Below are 14390 nucleotides of genomic sequence, written 5' to 3' on the forward strand. Positions count from 1 at the left end.
CACACACAAACAAAACAAAACAAAGTTAATATAAACTTGATTTAAAAAGAAATAGTGGGACAGCGGATATAAAGTAACTGATATTTTACCATTTTTATAAGAATAAGGCGGTTATGAACATATAAAGCAAAGTGAACCAATCTGAAAACATTAACCCCATTCAAAGGATCTAAAACCAGGAAGCAAACAATTGATTAAAGCAGGGAACTTATTTTTTCTCACACATGATTTACTACTGTACTTACGAAGTTTCACCATTGTTGTAGCCAGAGACTATATATAATCATTTAGCTATATAAAGATAGACATTCATCCCTAAAGCTTGGAAATTTTAGTATGATCCTAAGCACATTTACCCAAAAGACCTAATAATGAATCAAATGGGATTACTTCCTAGGCTGTGGGCTTAGGAATGCAACTTTAATGCAGTACCATACTACTCAAAGTGGATGCTGATCCACAAAACATCGGCTGCCAGTCCAGTGACTCCACCACAGCCCGTGTTGGGTGCTACACTTCAGGGACCAAATATGGTACTGGGCCCTGGCACACTGGGGGGGAAATGGTAGTCCGCATCAGATAGTTTTAGAGTAACAGTTGTAGTACATTGCACAAAGTGAGAAATATCACTAAGCAGGAGGTACATTGCCCTCTAGTGTTCCTTAGCAAAATTACTTCCATGCTGAACTGGTGAGAGAAGATATACGGGCCTCATTTAGGCATAATGTTGAATCATGATTTAGCATTACAAAAACCCTTGTAACTTATCCATCTACCATTCCAGCATGACTGAAAAAATAAGCTTGGAAACATTTATTTCCGTTTTAGACTAACTGCATCTTGTCACATCAAGCAAATCTAAACAAACAGTTGTTCATCTCAACTACTGTTTGTTTAAAAAATGCCAACTTTAAAGCATAATTTATAAAGCTGATTTGTTTCAACAAACCATAGTAAAGATTTGCAATAGTACAGAGTTTGAACAACACTCTCCCTATATGAACTGACCCAGACCCTGTGCTCATTATCGTGTAACTTCTCCAAGAAAGGTCTGGAGGGTGGCAGCATGAGAACGGGCCTTTTCTGTGGTGGCTATCCACTTGTGGAATGCTCTCCCCAAGAGGACTTGCCCAGCACCTTCATTACATTCATTCATTCATTCATTCTATAGGCACCAGACAAAAACATTTCACTTTTCCCAGGCCTTTGGCTAATTAAGCAACCTACGGCCTTTTATACTGGGGAGTATTGTTTTTGTTTGTATGTAATAAACGACAACAGCACTACAATGGAAACATAAGCTTCCAGTCTCCTCACAATGGAACAGGAGGTGGGGTGAGAACACATGAACCCAATACTCACTGTAGCTCATTTTTCTAACATTATGCCATAACATTTAGCATTACCTCTGAACTCAACCACTGAACCATGATTCTAGCAATTTTCATGCAATGCTTATTTTTTTTTATCTTGATCATACAATGTGACCATTAGGTGCAATAACTAGATCTTCCCCATCAACTACTGGTTAGCATCTTCGCTTTGGCGGGGGGGGGGGTGTATTTTTCATTTAATTGAACCAAGACAGAAGAAGTGGCTAGTTCCCATATTCCAGCCATACACCAAAGGTTGTGAGTGAGAACATTTTCACAAGTAACTCAAAAAGTTTTAATCTGAAATTCATCGTTATGAATGCAGAGCACAGAAAACAGAAACAAACCACTTTGGAATCAGGTATGCACAAGTTAGCATATGAAAACAAATACAAAAATATATTCAAACGCTACTGACCCATTTCACACTAACAGGCATTCATCAGACATAAAATTAAGTGATTTAGACTTCAGTCCTATGCATGCTTAGCTAGAAGCCCCAATGAACTAAAAGGAACTTATTTCCAAGTAGATATACACAGAACTGGCCTGCTAATCATCACCTAGGAATCCCTAGCCCTATACAAGATACTAGAGGGAGGGAGGATATAGTATGTGGAATCTGTTGCTTTAGACAGCTTCGTGCGCACTCTGAACCCTGATCGTTTGTTTCCCAGATACTTATCCAACACCGTGCTTCAGGGAGACCAAAGACTGGAACTTTTCAATGAAGTATAAGCCTGCTCTCCTGTGTACGAGTCCCCCCTCCACGATATTTTGTGCATCCAAACCGCTTTGAAAATTATAGTCGTTCACACATGTGCAGAAGAGAGGCGTCAATGCGATTTCGACTACGGCTGAAATCCTCTGCACGGTTATTTGCAACTTCCAACGAATTCCGTAGGTCTTGTTTCTGAATCATTAAAGCTGCATATGGGAAGGACTCGTAAGGGCGCACGGCAACGCAGTCCCACAGCAGGGCTCGCAGGTTCAGGGAAGGGCTCCCTCAGGGAGGCACATACATACACCTGGGCTCCCGAAGAGCTCCCAAAGAGCCCTTCAGGAGCTCACACAGCGCAGGCCTGAAGGCTGCAGCTTCCCACTTAGCATCCCGCCAGAGGATTTTTTCCCTCCCGCCTCCCTTTGGGAGCGCAGAGTTTTGAAGGCCGGCATCAACTCCGTTTCCCCGGAAACTTCCCGCTCGAACCGAGGGCGGGGTGAAGAAAGGGCGGCGCTGCGCGTTTTACCTCCACGGCGCAGGGGCTCTGGCTCGCCTTCAGCCACCGCACGACAGCGCTGGCTGCCACCTCGTCCTGCAGCAACAGCTCCAAAACAGCCGCCATGCCCACCTCTCACCTCCTCCTCTAGCACTACCGCGCGGGCGAGCCTCCGGGGCGGGCGCGCAAGGAGCGTGGGCGCCACCCCTCGCCGCCGTCCCAAAAGCCGCCAAAAGCCCTAAAAAAAAAAAAAGCAGCAAAAAAAAACACAACCCCCACACGGGGGGCGTGTTCTAATTCCCTTCTAACTCCGGGTTAGAGCGCAGCACGTGGAGGATGGGTGGGGAAAGAGAGAGGAGGCGGGCGGGCGGGCGCACTGATAGAACGCCAGGCGCGGGGGCCGCCAGGGAGAGCCAGCGCGCGCCCCACCCGGACGCTCGCGGCCACCGCCGTCCCTCCCTCCCAGGGAAGGCGGGATTAGAGCAAGCGCCCGGGCAGCAAGAAGCGCGCGCGCGCGCCGGCCCTGCCCTGGATCCCTCAGAACCGCCAGTCTCTGGGGAAGTGGGCGTGGCTTCAGAACTCTCAGGCAGCAGAGGCCGCCGCCCGGCAAGGCTTCCCATTGGGAGGCGCGAAGTCTTTAGTGGGCGGGGATTGGCGCAAATGTAGGCAGGGCGGGCTGAGAGGAGGAGCCGCCGCCGAGGAGCAGCGGCACCAGCAGCGTTTCCTCTCCCCCCCTCCCCTCCCGTGTCAACAAGCGGGGCGCCTGCGCCGGGGGTTTGCGCGTCTTTTCCTCTCATGCGCGGTATTTGCTTCCCGAGTCGGGCCCGGGGTTTGGCCTAGAGCCGGCGGCGCGCAGAGGGCGCAGCGCGATCGGGCGCAGCGCTCCGGCCGCAGCGGCTCCCGCCGGGCGGGCGATCGATCGGTCGGTCCGCTGGCTCAGGATGGCGGACGACTCCCCGAAGCGGCGCAAGGCCAACTTCAACGAGGCGGAGACGGAGGTGCTGATCGAGCAGGTGCTGAAGCACGAGCAGGTGCTGTTCGCGGCGGGGCCCGGCCGGGCCTCCCCGGGGCAGAAGCGCAAAGTGTGGGAGCTGATCCGGCACAAGGTGAACCCGGTGGCCGCCTGCCCGCGCGAGGTGGAGGACCTGAAGAAGCGCTGGCGGGACCTCAAGCGCCGCGACCGGAGCAAGCTCTGCCGCGTCACCCAGGGGCCCGTCCCGCACCCGGCCTCGCTCGGCCTCCTCATGGCCGCCGAGGACATCTCGCCCCCCGACCACCTCCGATCCTACGCCCCGGGGATGGCAGCCGCCGCCAGCGAGGCGCTGCCCATCGTCGGCGGCATCGACACGCTCGACTTGCCCGGAGCTGCCGCCGCCGCCGCTTCGGTGGCGGAGATCGGTGAGTAGGGAAAAGAGAGAGGCGGGCAGCAGGGAGCCCCTTTCTCTGGTGCGATCCTGCCTTTCCCGCCGGCGCAGGTCGGGGCTCCTTCTCTCACAGCTGGTGCCTCGTGTATGGGCTGCCCTCCTCACCCCACAAAACCTGGAAGCGGGGCGAGGGACCGCTCCCGTCCTCTCCCCGCTGCAGAGCTTTCCGTGCTGTGCCTTTTCTCTGTCCTCACAGCTTTTGGAACAGTTGCAGATGCTCAGGATCGCTCGCCATATCCCATCCTCGCTTTCCCCATTGACTGGGATTGCGCCATAAAAAGTATCAGAAAGCTTGCCCCGAGGATAGGTTTTTAGGGTCCAAGAGTCGACAAGTGGGCCTTTCTGTTGTGAAGGATGCTTTCACAACGGGACAAGCGAATTATATGCTAAAGTTAGTGAGTCACTTGTGAACATAAGTTATCTAACTCAGTCTCCTCTACACTTACAGGCAGGGGTGCTCTGTCTCGGAAGTTTCACACTGGAGTCTTTTGTTGTACTACTCCAGAGATTCTGGGGACTGAACCTTATCTATTTTTTGGCATATATTATATATTGCCCTTTTTACCTTTTGCATGCATACCATGTGCTCTGCAGTCACCCTTCTTGTGTTTTAATGTTAATCTGGAGAAGGTGGAAGCAAGTCCATTTTAATTCAGTCTCCACTCTAGCTGAAATAAACATTGCATTGTTTCAAAGGCCAGGAAACTAAAAAAGCAATTTGCATATTACTTATGAAAAATAGACCTTTGGCCTATTAAGGTGCTTGCCTATTTGTTTTTTCAACTTTTCATTCCAAGCACAGTCTTCTAATACTCTTCACTTTTTTTGCAAATGTTATTTGCTATTAGGTACTCAGAACTTCAATCTTTGGGCATGTCTACGTGCAGTATGTCTAGTTTGCAGCTTCAGTTCAGAATTTGAAATGCCTGCAGCGGTATACAAAACGAGGCAGCGTTTTTCGCCACCTTCCCCGTTATAGATTGTCAGTCATTTATACTTAATCAATGTGATGACCAGCAAGGGGTTTTGGATAGGTGCTGAGCATCTTTTGTCAGCCCGCCCGCCCCCCATTTGTATCCCACCTTTCCTCCCAACTGGTCAGGATAGCACACATAGGGTGGTCAGATTTGAAATGATCTCACTAATTGTTGTCCTGTTCTTTGTTTCCTACATGATGCTAGCAAGGCATTCCGTTCAAAAAGCTCCTTCATCCCATGGAGAGTTTTGCTTCTTTGACACAATTGTGCATATATTTCTTTTAAAAAGGTGTGGAACTGTCTAATAATAACTGGGTTAATCTTAATCACAGACCAAGGCATGATACATAATTTAGCGGAGGAATGCGGAACCTTTTTGACCCTATGGGCCAATTTTGACAGATGGGTTGGACAGTCTGTCAGTCACCTGACATAATGATGGCAGATATTGACAGGTGGGTTGTCTCACCCACCTGCAAAAATCCCTTGCACAAGGCTTCCAGAGTGCCCAGCAGCCTGGTTCTTGGGAACTGCACCACAAACGACTTAACCAGCCCTATGTTAGCACTTGAGAAGCAAGTACCAAACACAAGGCTGGCAAAGCTGCTTTCTGCAGGGATTGGCTCAAGTGCCACATGGGAAAACATAGCTAGTGGTACCATTGAATATCAATGTCTCTTAAAAAATTATTAGAAGTGGTTTTTAAGTCATTGAGCAGAACGGATGTCTTGTGCAACTTTTCTTCCTCACAGCTGTTGAAATTTGGGAGGGGGCTGCAGCACAGATGGGGGGGGCAAGGGGCAAGGGCTATCGCAATGGCAGGTGTCACCTAATTAGCAGACACGTTTCATGTATTTCTTAATCACCAGCTGAAGCTAAAAACTCAATAAAAACTCTGTAGTCTAGAGATAAATTTAGGCAACATTTTATGTGGTTATGATAGGCTGGGAGCCATAAGCTGAATTCCCAAAGAGAGTGAAGTCTAACCTCTTTTCTCCCCCTCCTCTATTACCTTTTTAGGTTTTACAGATGATCCAGGCCCATCCCACCAGCCATGTGTGGAGAAGATGAATCTAAAAGAAGAAATAGTAGTCAAAGTCGTGGAGCCAGAAGAAAGTTCAGAGGACATGTCTGTAGTTCCTCCTAGCCAGGAGCCACTCCCTTTTTTGGGGTTGCCAAACGGAGGCCCCTGTGGAAAAGTAAAAGCCAAAACAAAAACTCAGCCCCAGATAGACCCCAGTGAAATTACAGAAGAGGATCTCCTGCAGATCCAGCAGAACCAGCTCCACATCATCCAGTCTGGCTTTGATACAATCAACCATAATCTCCGGCTGCTGCAGCAAGGCATGCAAGATCTCAACAACAGCCTCAGCATGGCAGCACATACTTTAGTGGCGATTAAAAATGTCTACGTGAAAAACAATGCTGGCCCAACCACCTTTGCTACGGTGGCTACTCAGACCACCTCGGGGTACTTGAGCCCTGGGTCCCCACTGGTGGAGGACAGAGTCAGAGCACCAATGGCTGGAAGCAGTAGCAGAAGCAGCAGCTGCAGCTCCAGCTCCATGTCGCAAGAGCCAGGCCCTTCAGAATTCCCCAGGCCCCCCCACAGAACCATTAAGAAGGAGCATCCCAATGGCTGTTACTATTTCTGTTTTGCAGATGTGTAAGACTTGAATACGACGTTACTTGAGAAGGGGCTGTTTTGTACCCCACTCAAGAGTGCGTCGTCATCACAGAGCGGGCTTGCCTTGCCGCCGTCTACACTGCTAAATCTGTAAGAGCTCCACTGTTGCCAGTTGGGGAAACCTTACATTGTAGGAGGCATAATGCTAACTGTTTTTACATTGATTTATTATGGGCTTGTATTTTAATTGTTGTCGGCAACTCTGGGCAATGTGAGTGCATTGGAAGGGTGGGGTATAATTTTTTTAAAATAACTACAGCTCTTAGAGCCCAGTCCTATCTAGGCCTACTCAGGACTAGTGCCCAGTGCGTAGGATTGCAACATTAGTAGTTATCCAGTAGGTTCTGCAGCCGGTTGATACGTCTTACATTGCATCTCCCCTGCTTTCTTTGCCAGTGGAGGAAGAGGAAATCTTGACTCATCTAGATCTTCCTGGTATTAATTTGACCTTTTAAAACAAAGAAGTATGAAAAGGGAGCAGCAAATTTATCTAGTATCTGGGACAGAATTGATCATACATTCTGTTTTTATTTTTTAGCCAACCTAACTGCAGATTAGTGAGAATTTAGTACTTGATTGTACTTTGTTAAAAAACAAAGAAAAGCTGCCTAATACTACTACTACTGTAAGGAGCACATGGAGTTTATCTGTTGTGGGATTGGGAATGAATGTGGGTCCTGAGCCACAAGCAAAGTGCTTTAAATTTTCCTTGCTCGTCATTCTTCGTTGCTCATGTCCAGCTCCTCAAAATGCATCTTCCCTGCTGACAACGTGCAGTCGTGGGGAGGCTGCCTTATGTTGCATAATTAAAGAAAATTTTCCAAAAAAGAAAGAAAGAATCCGAGTGCTAAATGTGCATCAGTAGAGTGAAACTGCTCCCTGTAAGGTTATGTTTGGTACTTAGATGCTGCAAAACACATTATTGGACCCCTGTTTTGGATGTAGTTTGACATAATGATTTAGCAGTGCCTGATTGATCAGCCGCAAGCCTCCATCTCACACCCTCCACTGGATTATTTTATTAGTTCTGATCTGGGATTAGACGTATGCCCGGGATCATAAAGCATGGATTGAGCCTGTAAATAAAACATTAGCATTCCCCGTTCATATACTTCCCCTCCAGGCTGTGCCAGAGGTACTGCTGAGCTGTGGCCCACAGCTTCTTCTGTTTTACTTTGGAGATATTTGAAATTGTAAGTGGAGGAAGAGCCTGTACATGGCATTTCCATGTAGGCTGGGAAAGATTCCTACCTGAAACCTTGGTGAGAGAGCTGCTGTCATTCCTCAAGCTTGATGGACCAATCATCTGACACAATATAAGATAGCTTCCTGTGCGCATTTGTTTTACAATATTTCCCTTAAGATACTGAAATAGTGGTTGCTGGGAGGAACAGAGGTCCATGAATGCACAGAGTAGTTTTATCTGCTATTGTAATAAGAATAATATTTTTAATACAGTGGTACCTCAGGTTACAGACGCCTCAGGTTACAGGTGCTTCAGGTTACAGACTCCACTAACCCAGAAATAGTACCTCAGTTTAAGAACTTTGCTTCAGGATGAGAACAGAAATCCAGCAGCGGGAGGCCCCATTAGCTAAAGTGGTACCTCAGGTTAAGAACGGACCTCCAGAACGAATTACCGTATCTACTCAAGTATAAGCTGAGTTTTTCAGCATATTTTTAATGTTGAAAAAGCCGCCTGGCTTATACTCGATTGAGGCGGGCGGCGGTGGAGGGATGAGCAGCAAGAAAGGAGCCCTGCGCTGTGCCTCTCCCAACTGGGCTCCTATGCCTACTCTTGGGAGCAGCAGAGGCAGCGGCGGAGGGATGAGCAGCCCGAAAGGAGCCCTTTTGGGCTGCTCCCTTCTACTCCGCCTTTGCCCCTGTTGGCGGAGGAGGAGCGAGCAGCCTGAAAGCAGCCCTTTTGGGCTGCTTGTTCTTCCTCCTCCACTGCCGCCGCCACCAGGTTTGTGGTATGGTGAACTGGCTTATACTTGAGTCAATAAGTTTCCCCAGTTTTTTGTCCTAAAATTAGGTGCCTCAGCTTATATTCGGGTTGGCTTATACTCGAGTATATATGGTAAATTCTTAACCCGAGGTACCACTGTAATACATTTTTTCTGCCATTGTAATAATAATAATAATTTATTATTTATACCCCGCCCATCTGGCTGGGTTTCCCCAGCCACTCTGGGCGGCTTCCAACAAAATATTCAAATACAGTAGTCCTTCAGATATTAAAAATTTTCCTAAACAGGGCTGTAGATATATGGGACTGTTTTCCTTGGATGTATAGCTATATCACTAGGTCTCAAAGCCGACAGCCTACCAATTGGGTGCTGATTGGAAAGGAAAAGGTATTGCATTCTGAAGCCTTTGCTCCATGGAAGACTGAAGGAGACAGGAGCAACTTTATCAACACCATATTTAGAATATAATGTATACAGTGGTACCTCGGGTTAAGAACTTAATTTCTTCTGGAGGTCTGTACTTAACCTGAAACTGTTCTTAACCTGAAGCACCACTTTAGCTAATGGGGCCTCCTGCCGCTGCTGTGCCGCCGGAGCACAATTTCTGTTCTCATCCTGAAGCAAAGTTCTTAACCCGAGGCAATATTTCTGGGTTAGCGGAGCCTATGTAACCTGAAGCCTATGTAACCTGAGGTACCACTGTATTTCAAATTTAATATACAAATAAAAATAAATATGACATAACATAATTTATGGAGAAAATGAGGCAGATGGTAAGCCACTTTAAGATGGATACTTTATGAATTTTGGTTGAAGAAATATTGTTAGAACAGAACATCTGTGCATTGCCAGTGGTAATAGTGTGGTCCCAAAGTGTTTCAAACACATTACACACAATCATTTCCTCCTTTTACTTCTGGGCTGGCTCTAGAGATTCAACCACAGTTTGTTTCTCAGTATCAATATTAATAAATGTTTTTGATGTCATTAGGCTTCTGATAGCATATGCTAATCTCATTTTTTAAAAATGCAACACCCTTTGTCTCAAATCAGAATTAAGTTACCGTATTTTTCGCTCTATAAGATGCACCAGACCACAAGACGCACCTAGTTTTTGGAGGAGGAAAACAAGAAAAAAAATATTCTGAATCTCAGAAGCCAGAACAGCCAGAGGGATCACTGCGCAGTGAAAGCAGCAATCCCTCTTGCTGTTCTGGCTTCTGGGATAGCCGTGCAGCCTGCATTCGCTCCATAAGACGCACACACATTTCCCCTTACTTTTTAGGAGGGAAAAAGTGAGTCTTATAGAGCAAAAAATACGGTACATATTGGGAAATGTGCAAACACCCCTCCCCAAAAAAGAACAAGTCAGTTTAGAGCTGAGTGGAGGAAGCAATGTTTTGTGCAACCACATCCTTACAATGTTGTATGGGAACAATTATTTGCAGCAGGGGGTGCTGTACATTCCTTCAGAGGCAGATTTAGAGGAGCGTGACCGGATTGGGCACAACAGAACTTGTGAGGCAGAGGGGTGCTGAATTTTGGCATCGCACAGGGTGCCGCTCAAATTTGAGACTCCAAGATCCACCAACGATTCCTTAAACCAACACCTTAAGCCTCCAGGTGGCTTTTACCTGTCCCCTGCCTTGTTGCTATGAAACACACAAATAATCTGAGTCAGATGTTGATGATGGAACAAAATCAGCATGGATGTTTAGCCTCTCTTGCAATTACAGATTGAGTAAGAATTTCGGGACAAGACAGCTTAACTCTCGTGTGATAATGAAATGACCCTGTGGACTGGAGGCAGCCAAATGTCCCATCTTCAAAAAGAGGATCAGGCAACCACCGATCAGTCAGTTTGATGTCAGTACCAATAAGGGTCCCAGAACACATAATGAAGCAGTTGGTCTGCAAGCACTTAGGATTAGCAGCTCTTTGTAGATCACAAGCTCAGCATGAGTCAACAGTGTGATGCAGCAGTGAAAATAGCTAACACAATTCTAGGCTGCATCCACAGTAGTAGTGCCCAGATCAAGGATAGTAATAGTACCTCTCTATTCTGCCTTAATCAGGCCCCAACTGGAGCACTGTGGCCACACTTGGACACCACATTTTGAGAAGGATATTGACAAAGGGTCTGGAAATCAAGCCTTACGAGGAATGCTTGAGGGAGTTGGGTATGTTTGGCCTGGAGAAGACTGAGAGGTTATACAACAGTCATCTTTAAATAAGGGAAGGGCTGTCACGAGTGATGGAGCAAGCTTGTTTGGGGGTTTTGGGGTTTTTTGCTGCTGCAGAGGGTAGGGCTTGAGCCAATTTATTCAAATTACAAGCAAGAAGGTTCCAACTAAACATAAGGAAGAACTTTCTGACAAGAGCATTTCTGTAAGTTTCAATTTCAGTAAGCTATGAAGGAGCCAATATTCTCTTTGAATTATATGGCATTCTGTTCAGTTAGGGAACACGTCATCACTGCTGGTGCCGATATTGGATGGATGAGAAAGATGGGTGACCTCAGGATGTTAAAAGTGATATATAGGGGGGATAAGTACAGAAGGCATGAGTCTGGAAATTCTCTTCTGCATGATGTAACGCCACTCATGAGACTCACAACACAATCCTATACATAAATACCGGTAAGTACTCAAAAAGAAGTCTCATTGAGTTCAATGGGGCTTTAAAAAGACATGATTATAGCATTAAGAAATTAAATAGAGGAAAAAGTTAATTCCTTTTACTATCACACATAGCAATACAGAGTGTTGAGTGCAGACATTATTTGGTTCTGCTTGCCCTTGTTTTTGGTGTTTGATTTTGCCATAACTCATCCTTAGAACCTTCTGTAGCTGTTTAATTTATATTTGCCTAATAGTGGCAATCAGCAGTTCAAGACAACAGTGGTTTACATTTTCTTAAAAGATGCCAGACACTGCAGGCTTCAAGGGAGGGATCATGGCACACTAGACGTCTCCTGGCCATAAATCTTGGTTATCACATTATCTATGGGGGAACAAGGATAACAGGGTTTAACTTCCAATGCTCTGAAAGGCATGCTTTCTATGCCAAGGAACCAGTAAATATTATTTTAAATTATCCCCCTCACTGATGAATGTGCTAATTGTGAAGTGAAGCTACCTTACGTCACTGTGAAAAGGGACTGCAAGGAATATACTGTTGGTAAGTAAAGACTAATATATTAAAAGCACTCAGCTTGGCAAAAATACTGTTGGACACCCCACTGACTGATGGCATTGTGCAGCAACTACTGGATGAGCAACCGAAAGAGCTCAAAGCTCAGATGTATAAAATGGTGAATAAAAGTGAACTAGACAAAGCTGAGGCTAAAGAAGACACAGAGCCTTCGGAAAATAATATTTATGGAGGACTACCAGAACAGGAAAGTGGAATGGTGAAGCTGGAGACAGTGGAATGGCAGATTCTGGAGCTATGATGCTGGAGGAGAGGAATGAAACCATGTATGGAGAGATTAAGAAATATAATACTTTTATTATTTGTACCCCACCCATCTGACAGGGTTGCCTGAGTTGGCAGAGGTAGAGCTAGGAATGAGGATTCCACATACAATTTGCAGTGAATTCAGAGGGGAAAGCTTTCAAGTCTCTGGCAACACTCCTGGAAAAAGAATGGAAGATGAAATGATAGGACTATTTTTTATTAAAAAAAGGAAAACTAAGGAAAAGAGGAAATGGGACTGGAATATATAGAATTGAGTGTGGATTAATGAATATACAATAAGCAAGTAATTATGGATTACTGTTTTAATATATGACCACAGCAAAGAGACTCCTGTGGGAATAAAGATCAAGGATTTATTTTTTTCAACATTGGAGGTAAAGCTGTTATGCTGGACAGGAAGAAAACTACTGTTGACATATATTGATAAGAACAATAATTCGAGAACCTCTTTTGTGCGGAAGGAAAATGAACTTGATACCCAGATCAGAAAACTGAAAAAACATCACCTAGCAGAAGAACAGTTGGATACCACCCTGGAATGAATATTTGAATAATTTTTATATATACAACTGACAGATGGATAATTGGAAGCTCTTTTCATTTATTTCTCTTTCCTTATCTTTTTTCTCTTTTTATTTTTCTATTATTTTTATTTTTCTGTAGCTTTTTTCTTTCCCTTTTCCCCCCCTTTGCTCTTGCTGATGCTTCTTATGTCCTCTACTCTGGGTCAATGAGGGGATTCTATGCAGATGAAGGTGATGGCTAGCTGCTGAAGAGCCCTGTGTGACAGTCAGGGAAAGGAAGATCTCTCTGGGTGGGAGGATGGGGGAAGAAAGGGCATCGCCCAGGTGAGAGTTGGGAGGTACCGATCCACCTCTTTCTTGATGAGACAAGGGTTAAGACGAGAGATGACTTTGTATTCTTCTTCTTTTTCTTTAAATGTGTTTGTATTGTATTATGAAAAACTTAATAAAATCTTTTTTTAAAAAAAGCCGAACACTGAATTAACACAACTACAGAGATAACTTTATGAGTAATTGTACATTTAAACTAATGGGAAGCAAATCTGTGTTACAGAACATAAGCAGCTTGCTTTAGAGTTACTGGTAGTACAGACCAGGGCCAGCCAACCCATAAGGCAAGATGAGGTGACCAGATTCACAGGGACAGCAGATCCCGCTGCACTCAGTCACTTTATCCCTAGCAGGTGTCAAAATGTCTTTGGTCAGTCCTGGTATAGACAAAGACAGTATTCTAAATACATGGTTGTGTCATGGATAAAGGGTCTACTGCAACTTCCGCTGCAGTATTCTCTTCTGCCTCCCAAAGGTATTGAACCACATAAATAACGTAGCTGGAGGGTGTTCCATGCTTTGCAGAATTTGCACACTTTTGGCACAGTACAAATCTTTCAAGTTGCAAGTACACTCACCTCTTAATTTCTATTGTTGTTGTTTAGTTGTGTCCAACTCTTCGTGACCCCATGGACCAGAGCGCGCCAGGCACTCCTGTCTTCCACTGCCTTCCGCAGTTTGGATCACTTTCCCTCTGCAATTACTTTAAGATACATTCTTCTCCTACCATCTAAGAGTAGTACTATTGGGGTCTGGGTGATAGAATTGAATATAGGAGTTTAATGCACAACATCTATGGGGTCTGAAATTTCCCATGTTGCCTTTGAGCAAGATAATAAACCAGATGACCACTGGATCCTTTTCAGACCCGTGAACTGAGCTTCTGTTTTCACAGCCACACAGATTAGTTGCAGCTAATCCCAATATAAATTTACTACTTTTACTGTCTTGTTGAATTGCATTATTGCAAGAAGTGTTTTGTTGAGAACTGCATCAAGTCATGTAAAGGTGGGGTAGAAACTGAACAGTAGCAGCAAACCTAATGTCCTGTAATGTCGCACTAATGTCCTGTAAAGGAACTGGGCTTAGTTGTTTGAAGCGCAAAAGTCACCAAAAAAAGTTGAACCAGGATGAAACCTGGTACCAAATTTACTATGACAGCATCCAGAAATTACCTTTTCTTAATCCAGTCATTGAAGTAAAAAGATTTCCCTTAATTTGGAGAAGGGGTGGGGATTCGTGGGCAGCTTTCCCATCGCTCGAGGTTCCGAGCCACAAGTTCCCAGCTTCCAGCTCCTCTCCCAGCAGTTTCAGATTTCATGAAGTCCCTTTTTCCTGGGTTGTCAACACCCCTTACTGTTCATCCCAGTTAACAGAGGTTCCTAATGTCGAACAAAGGCAGCTGTGA

The 14390-nt window shown here is 45.4% G+C and overlaps 2 protein-coding genes across 3 annotated transcripts in view; one reads left to right on the forward strand and one right to left on the reverse strand.

The window, feature by feature from the left end:
- Window positions 1–3344, reverse strand: part of CDAN1 (codanin 1) — a 31344-nt gene extending 28000 nt beyond the window's left edge. Inside the window, exon 1 of one of the 2 annotated variants that reach the window (XM_081008223.1) lies at window positions 2621–3342. In XM_081008223.1, the coding sequence (XP_080864349.1) occupies window positions 2621–2716 (96 nt within the window). In that variant the 5' untranslated portion in view covers window positions 2717–3342. Of the gene's footprint in view, window positions 1–2620 lie in introns of both variants that reach the window. The other variant, XM_081008224.1, reaches the window with a different exon arrangement.
- Window positions 3345–3417: 73 nt separating this feature from the next.
- Window positions 3418–7259, forward strand: LOC308471147 (uncharacterized protein). Its single transcript, XM_080995144.1, has 2 exons — window positions 3418–3988; window positions 6012–7259. The coding sequence occupies exons 1-2, from the start codon at window positions 3532–3534 to the stop codon at window positions 6659–6661; spliced, it is 1107 nt and encodes a 368-aa protein (XP_080851270.1). The 5' UTR covers window positions 3418–3531; the 3' UTR covers window positions 6662–7259.
- Window positions 7260–14390: the final 7131 nt, after the last annotated feature.

Source organism: Podarcis pityusensis, assembly GCF_964106645.2.
Source record: "Podarcis pityusensis genome assembly, chromosome: 1".
Taxonomy (NCBI): domain Eukaryota; kingdom Metazoa; phylum Chordata; class Lepidosauria; order Squamata; family Lacertidae; genus Podarcis; species Podarcis pityusensis.

Excerpts from the sequence above, each read along its gene's own strand:
- LOC308471147 (XM_080995144.1), top strand. The coding sequence starts at position 3,532 with ATGGCGGACGACTCCCCGAAGCGGCGCAAGGCCAACTTCAACGAGGCG. Across the intron at positions 3,989-6,011 it reads CGCTTCGGTGGCGGAGATCG|GTTTTACAGATGATCCAGGC; the intron begins GTGAGTAGGGAA and ends TTACCTTTTTAG.